Here is an 8,054-nt window from a genome sequence, read left to right as displayed (position 1 = left end):
TATCTTTGTCTCTTATTCCCTGTCTGGGGCAAATAATTCTCTCTCTGGGGCAAATAAATCTCCTTTGTGCTGAGAACTTAGTCTTGGAGTGTCTTGTGCCAATAATGGTCCGTTCAGGAGAGATGGCTCATGGCTCAGCAGTTAAGACTTAGCTGCTCTTGTAGAGGAACCATGTTCAATTCCCAGTACCCATGTTGGTTGGCTCAAAACCATCAGAAATTCTAGCTCTAGGTGATCCAACACCCTTTCCTGGTCTTCATATCTTCATAGATACTTGCATGAGTGTGTGTGTGTGTGTGTGTGTGTGTGTGTGTGTGTGTGTGTGTGTGTAAGACATGTGTGATGTGTGTGCAGCATTTCCAACATCTTGGGTTCTCCAAGGCAATACAGGTTTCAGCTTCACAGCTTCATGCAATGGCCTCACTCGGCCTCCATTCAGGGACACTCTGACACATACCTGGCCTCAGTGGCTTTCCTTAGTCTTGTGGGGAGGAGAGACAAAGTCCATAGCCCCTTTCTTCTATCTTTAACTCCAGAACCACGTGACCGAAGCTGCCTGCCAAGTTCTGCTGCTTACTGGGGCTAGAACATGGCCCTCTCATTCAATTACATCTTCATCAGCTTTCTGTTCTTCACTGCCTAAGGTTGGCTGTCCTGAAAGTGGGTCTGTAGACCAGGCTGGCCTTGAACTCAGAGATCTGCCAGCCTCTGTCTTCCCAGTGCTGGGATTAAAGGTTTGCACTACCACTTACGGCTCTAAACTTTTCTTTAATTCCTTTTCACAAGTTGGAAATTTAGCTGGGTGGGATCTTGTCCTGAGGTCACCACTCCCTATATTCCATTTCCTAATATGTTTATCTCCTTGAACATAGCACTTAACTACATTCCTTTCCTCAGATTTTATATCTTGTTGCTCCTTTTCATTATAAATCTTCATTGGAGTTACCACTAATAACACACTACAGTCTATCCTAGGCTGTTTTGAGATTTCCTCTGCCAAAGGAGTTAATCCAAATCTTTAGCCTCAGGCAGACTCTTCAGACAAGGGCAAAAAGCAGCTGCATTCTTCACCAACATATCACAAGAATGATCTCTAGGCAGCATATTCAAATTCTTCTCCTCTGAAATCTCTTGAGGAGCACCGCTGTCTTCCTTGTTCCTACTAGTATGCCCATTAAGCCGTGCTTAAAGCATTCCACTGCTTCCATAACCCAAAGTATCAAAGTCCAAATTCCTCAAACAAAAACATAATCAGGTCTATCACAGCAATACCCCAGTGCCTGGTACCAACCTGTCTCAGGGGTTCTATTGCTGTGAAGAGACACCATGACCAAAGCAACTCTTTTTTTTTTTTTTTTTTAATAATAGAAACTGGTTTTATTGTCAACTTTTTTGTAAGATAAGCCTGCTAAAACATGGGTATTCCAGTCATGATGGAAATAATAATGTCTGGGGCATTGCTTTTGAGTCTCTGATTTCCCAATGTTCAGCCAAGTAACAAAAGTAATACAATGGTAATTGAGTTTACTATTATCAATGACACTCCCATCACTTTACTTACAGATCGAAATCCTGGCTCCTTTCTGAATCTGCCCATTCCCTGGTCTGTTCCCCAACCAATATTCTTAAGGAAGTGCTCCTTGTGTGGTATGGTGATGGAGTTCACCCACAGCAGAGCCGCCTGCAGCAGAGAGTAGAGCATGAAGGCCATGTGTTGGTTAAATCGGCACTGTTGGTGGCTGGCCGCCGCCCACCATGGCCATACCAGTGGAGGAGTGCTGGTTGGCAGAAGAATCACGAGCCATAGTTACCTTTTTAGAGCTTTATTGAAAGAGAGAGGGAGAGAGAGAGAGAGAGACAGAGACAGAGAGAGAGAGAGAGAGAGACAGAGAGACCATGCAGAGGGCAGAAAGAGGGGGGGACACAGAGGGTCTGCCCGCTTTTTAGGCTGGCCTGCATCCCAGGATGATGATGTAATTAAGAACAGAACCCTTACATCATGGTCGCTCCAAATAGTTCTCAGACTTGACTAGCAACTCTTATAAGGAAAACATTTAATTGAGGTGACTCGCTTACAGTTTCAGAGATTTAGTCCATTACCATCATGGTGGAGAGCATGGTGGTGTTCAGGCAGACATGGTGCTGGCTACATCTTGATCAGAAGACAACAGGAAGTGGTCTGTGACACTGGGTGGTATCTTGAGCATAGGAAACCACAAAGCCCAACTCCATAGCTACACACTTTCTCCAACAAGGCCATACCTATTCCAAAAAAAGCCACACCACCTAATGGTACCACTCCCTATGAGCTTATGGGGATCAATTCATTTAAACCACGTGGCTGGCAGTTTTCGCTTCTCCTTGATCCGCCCAGCATCTCCTGAAGTCTGTAATTCCCCGCTGGCTTTAACCAGCAAGGCAGTGGCACATGGGCTCCATCTGTGCTCACTAGTTTTTAGTCAACTTGACGTAAGTTAGGGTTATCTGGGAAGAGAGAACTTCAAATGAAAAAAAAAAGTATCTCCATTCAGACTGACCCATGGACAAGTTTGTGGGGGCATTTTTTTTTTAAATTAATGATTGATGTGGGAGGTCCCAGCCGCTTGGGTGGCACCTCCCTGGCCATGTGGTCCTAGGGTTATAGAAGAAGAGCAAGTTGAGTGAGGAATGGAGAGTAAGCCTATAAAGCAGCATTCTTCCCTGCCTTCCCCTCAGGATGGGCTAAAAGATAAAAGATGAAGTAAACCTTATCCTCCTTGATTGCTTCTGGTCATGGTGTTTGTCACAGTAACAGAAAGCCAATCAGGACACTGCCCGAGGCAGGATTCCTGCTCTCTAGCATCACGTTCTTCCTGATTTGGTCTTCTTGAGAGAATGACGGCTCTCTCAGACCCATCCTGTTCCTTCTGTTGATGTCCTCTGGTTCCACTCAGGATCTGCCTCCCCCCCCCCTTCTTCCTCTTGCTCCTCCTCCCTTATTCTTATTCTTCTCCCTCCCCTCACTAGAGCCCAGGCTGTCCCAGAATTCTCTACATAGCCCAGGCTGACCTCAATCTCCATCCTCCTGCTGATGTGAAAGAAACTGAAAAGAAACTAATCGGTTTAAATCACACAAAGTAGAACTGAGTTAAGGGAATGCTGCCTCCAAGATACCCCAAAGATGAGTGTAATGCAAACCAGGCCTATTAGAGATTAGTAAAATTCAGCATGTTAAAGCATAAAGGTTTGCTGGGCCACATGTCTTTAATCACAACACAGAGGCAGGCAGATCTCTGTGAGTTCGAGGTTAGCCTGCTCTACAGAGCTAGTTCCAGCACAGCCAGGAATACACAAAGAAACCTTGTCTCAAAAAAAGTAAATATTTATTTCCCAGGATTTGTTTACTTTTCTATAGGCTCCATTTCCATAACAAAGAAGAAATCCCTGACCAAAAAAAAAAAAAACAAAACCCAAACAAAACAAAAACAAAAAATGCACAGAAACAGAGCACGCAGCCTTTGGGCCCATCCAGCAGCCTATGGCAGGCAGCAGAGGGTCACAACATCAGTAAGTCTGGCCTGCCACTAAGTGCCCTTGGTTCTAGTCAGGGAGACTTAATTCTTCCAGGTGGGCATGACAACCCTGGGTGACAACTCTTTGAAAAGAACATCACAGGTGTACTTAAGAAATAACTCTGGGGTAGGGGTTTAGCTCAGTGGTAGAGCGCTTGCCTAGCAAGCACAAGGCCCTGGGTTCGATCCTCAGCTAAAAAAAAGAAAAAAAGAAAAAGAAAAGAAAAAACTCTGAAAAGAAAGAAAGAGAGGCAGAGGCAGGGTGAGTTCAAGGCAGCCTGGTCTACCAAGTGTGTTCTGGGACTGTTACACAGAGAAACCCGGCCTGAAAAACCAGGAAAAAAAAAAGAGAAAGAAAGAAAGAAGAAAGAAAGAAAGAAAGAAAGAAAGAAAGAAAGAAAGAAAGAAAGAAAAAAGAAAAGATATAATTCTAGGAACAACTTTGATATGTAAATCTCCCGTCTGCCCCAGCAGCCAGACGCGCATTCTCCTGTCTCTGTTTAGATTGTTCAAAGTGTAACCTAGGGCCGGGGCGAAAGAGACTTAAGGTTGGCGGTGTGTGAGAAATGAATATGCCTAAGGTGTATGTAAATTAGTACAACCTTTTACTCAAGGCCTGCTCTTTTTGGGCATTAGCCCCAGTTGGACAAACACTACTAAAAAGCATTTCCTTCACTAAGAGTCAGGAGTGACTTCTCACCGGAAAGGCATTTAATTTGTAGTACACATCCTCATTCTCGCCAACCACTGGGACAAGAAGTGTGTGCCACCATCTCTCTGGCCCCTTCTGTACTTTCAACTCTGTCATTAGCTCCCTCCCAAGAAACCCAACTATAACAGTACATACCACTATGACAAAAATGCTCTGAATGAAGCCTGGCATGGTGGCGCACACCTTTATTCCAGTACTCAGGAAGCAGAGGCAGGTGGATCTCTGTGACTTTGAGGCTGGTCTGCATAGAGAGTTCCAGGCTAGTCAATGCTATATATATATATATATAGTAAGACCCTATTTAAAAACAAAAATCCTAAATGTTTCCCTTTTCCCTCCTTTCCACAGCTGAGAGTGTTCTCTTGATTATGTATCCTTCCTTCCTTCCTTCCTTCCTTCCTTCCTTCCTTCCTTCCTTCCTTCTTTTCTTTCTTCCTTTGCTGTAGTGGAGACACTGGGATGGACCTCACACACACCAGACAAGTCAACTGAGTGGCATCTCTGGCCCGCACACTATTTTTCAGGACTTGAATGGAAGGGAATTGTGTTTTGTTCTATTTTGTTTTGTTTGGTTTTGGTTTTTGAGACAGGGTTTCTCTGTGTAGCCCTGGCTATCCTGGAACTCACTTTGTAGACCAGGCTGGCCTCGAACTCATTGAGATCCTCCTGCCTCTGCCTCTTGAGTGCTGGGATTAAAAGCATGGTCACCACTGCCCCAGTTTGGTTTTGTTTTGTTTTGGGAGGGGGTAGGGGTAGGGGTTGTTATCTGTATTTCTAAGTACTCTCATCCAACTGGACTCTCTGATACAGCTCAGTGGTAAAGTGCATGGCTCTGGTTTCAATTCCTACAGAAAAAAGTAAACCACAGTAAAATCCTTGTAACAGGATTATTGGTGAAATTATTTAGGCCACTCCACGTAGTTAAAAGGGAGGTTTATTTTGTGGGATAACTTACAAATGAAGGAATAGGTTGTAGGGTCTGGCAAAGGTATGGCGCAGTCCAGCGGTGTTCTCTGGAGAACTCTGCTCAGTCTACCTCCAGCGTCCAGGGTCCCAGAACCAGGAGAGCCCTCTCCTTTCGATTCTGGGTCTTCAGCGTCCTCCCTCAGCCCCGCCTTGTGGGCGTGACCATTACCGAAGCCTCAGTGGGGCTTGGAACTTTCAGGCCAAGGCTGGGATGGCTACCCACTACACAGGATATAGTGAGGCTATTATACTTGTTACTGTGAAAAGCAGGAATCACCCTTGGGCCACATCCGCAGTCCCTGAAGAGCTAGAATCAGAACAGGACCCACATTTTGGAGCTGCAGATCAGCATAGTTGTAGCAGTTGTTAATACTGAAATCTCACGGTCATAATAGCTACTACCTCGGTACCCATAGTGCACTGCCCATCTCATATCCTCACAGACACACTGCAGCAGCTAGAATCTTCATGCCTGGCATTATAGATGACTCGTAGGATTGAGACTGAAGTCCCTGTTATAATTGGTCAGCATCAGCGTCACATCATTCTTAACATTTGCATCGCCCTTGAATTAGAAGAATGAAAACCTTGAACAGCACATTTCACATTGCTACTCCAGGTCTACTTTAATTGCTCATCTAATCCCTTAGGTTTTCAGATCTTCAGATATTTTATGTTTGATTTAGGATTAGTCACTTTTACTATTTCACATATTAAGTCTTGTTATTCTTTAAAATCTCTGTATTCTGCATTTCATACTAATCATATATAAAACTCTTATATATGAGTCATATTCATGCTAACTGGGGTTCCTCAGGTGGCTCAGAGAGTAAGAATATCTGCTGCCAAAACTGGTGACTTCAGTTCAAACTACAGAATCCACAGCTTACACGGAGAGAACCAATTCCGACAAGTTGTCCTCTGCCGTCCATATGTACCTTGTGAGTACATTCATACATGAACACACAATGAACAAATACATACATAAATAAAATGTAATAAAAATGTAAACTATATTGACCTATCATAGTAAGAGTCATGTACATATTTGACTTGATATAAGATAAATGTGTATATACATATGTATCATATTTGCAAAGTAGAACATATTTATCACACAAAGAACCCAACTTTTAATGCTCAGGGAAACCATATTTATTAGTTTACAAATATTGGCACTGAATAGATAACAGGTGGTAGTGACTATTTTTACTTAACAATTTTGAAATTAAGCATATAAATTTCACAAACCTAAACATAGATACGTGTCAGCTCTTTTGTACTACTCAGTGCATGTAGGTTAGAAGGGGTGTTTCCTAGAAAAGATAGTTATCCAAGAATTTGATGAGAAGAGATAGACAGCAACAATTTCATTACATCTGAGAAGTTTTAGGCCTTAAAGCAACAGACTTGTGTGTGTGAGTTCTGAGGAACATCACCAGAACTGCCAGGGAAACACTGGAAGACATTTTAAAGGTTTATTTTTATTTTCTTTTATGTTTTCTGTTATGTGTGTCTGTACACGGGTGTGTGCATGGGAGTGTGGGTGTCCACAGAGGCCAGAAGAGGGCACTGAATACTGTAGAGCTGTAGTTAAAGGTAGCTATGAGCTGCTCAACTGGAATGCCGGGCACCCAACTTAGGTTCTCTGTGAGATCAGCAAGTACAGTGAATTAGGACCAATAAAGGCAAGTCAGTTCTAGGACACCAGTCAGTGAACTGTGCAGGTGAATATTTTCACCTTTCTGCAGAACCAGTTCAACTAGATAAGCTCTGCTCCTTGTAAATTCTATTTCTATCCATCCCCAACACATACAAGCAAGAGTTACACGTTCACCATTAGGATGTTTGTTAAACAATTCTATTATCGATTCAGATTTATTTTCTTTAGCTAGTAACTGAAAACAAGTAAGAGTAGCAATAGACTGTTTAGTGGGACATGTTTTTAATATTTGTTGTTTGAAATGTAGAAAGTAAGTTATCATATACTGCATATCTACATGAAATCTTGGAAAATATGTTAATGGTGGTTATGTCTGAGTGGTGTACATTGGAATTATTTTATTCAGTGTGTTGCTCTATATTGCTTTTTCTACAGCAATACTTTCATAATTTTAAAACTTAGTTTAAGACATAGAGGTGGAGTCATGGTGAGAACTAGTGCTGACTTCCCTCTTTATGGTGACTACCTCCCTCTCTCTGACTCTCTCATTTCCTTGGTTTTGACTCTTTTTCCCTTTTCTTTCCATTGTGTTTTTCTCCTGGGCTCTCACTGCGTAGTCTGGCTGGCCTGAAACTCACCAGTCTTCTATCTGTCTCAGTCTCCCATTGAAGATATCACAGGCATTCACTTGGTTTTTATTTAATATTCTCTCCTGTTCTCTCTCATCCTCTTTGGTCCTTGTTTGTTCTGGGTACTAAGGGCATCAAAAGACATTGTGAGGGCTCAGTGCTAGAGGAGCTATTCTGGACTTGGTGAATCAGGAACAGATCCACCAATCCACACAGAGCACTTAATCCACCTGTGACCTGGGCTCCCTGGTGACTCTGCACTCTCTGCATATCCACAGAGCTGTGTCATAACTAAGGAAAGTATCTCAGTGTTGGGTAAAGATCCTCCCTGGGGAGAGCCGAGGCTACATGGTACTCTTGTGGTTGCAGCTGTTACAACAAGAAGTGTGATTTTAGGTGATTGGACTTCCTGAAACTTTGAAGCTTGAAATGTTGGAACCGCCAGCTACATCATTTCACTGTTTTTATACAAGCTGATCTTCCACCTACCATCCCATCATCACTGATGAGCCAACTTAAGGACAAACATAAGC

At 43.0% G+C, this 8,054-nt stretch overlaps 1 protein-coding gene across 1 annotated transcript; it reads right to left on the bottom strand.

Annotated features, from left to right (window-relative positions):
• Positions 1 to 1,486: 1,486 nt before the first annotated feature.
• On the bottom strand, positions 1,487 to 1,711 carry LOC118579342 (immediate early response 3-interacting protein 1-like). The gene has a single exon (XM_036180520.1). The coding sequence runs from the start codon at positions 1,709 to 1,711 to the stop codon at positions 1,487 to 1,489; it is 225 nt and encodes a 74-aa protein (XP_036036413.1).
• Between the last annotated feature and the right edge of the window lie 6,343 nt (positions 1,712 to 8,054).

The sequence above is a fragment of the Onychomys torridus genome, chromosome 3, assembly GCF_903995425.1.
Source record: "Onychomys torridus chromosome 3, mOncTor1.1, whole genome shotgun sequence".
Taxonomy (NCBI): domain Eukaryota; kingdom Metazoa; phylum Chordata; class Mammalia; order Rodentia; family Cricetidae; genus Onychomys; species Onychomys torridus.
This window is presented reverse-complemented; position numbering and strand designations above follow the sequence as displayed.

Excerpts from the sequence above, each read along its gene's own strand:
- LOC118579342 (XM_036180520.1), bottom strand. The coding sequence starts at position 1,711 with ATGGCCTTCATGCTCTACTCTCTGCTGCAGGCGGCTCTGCTGTGGGTG.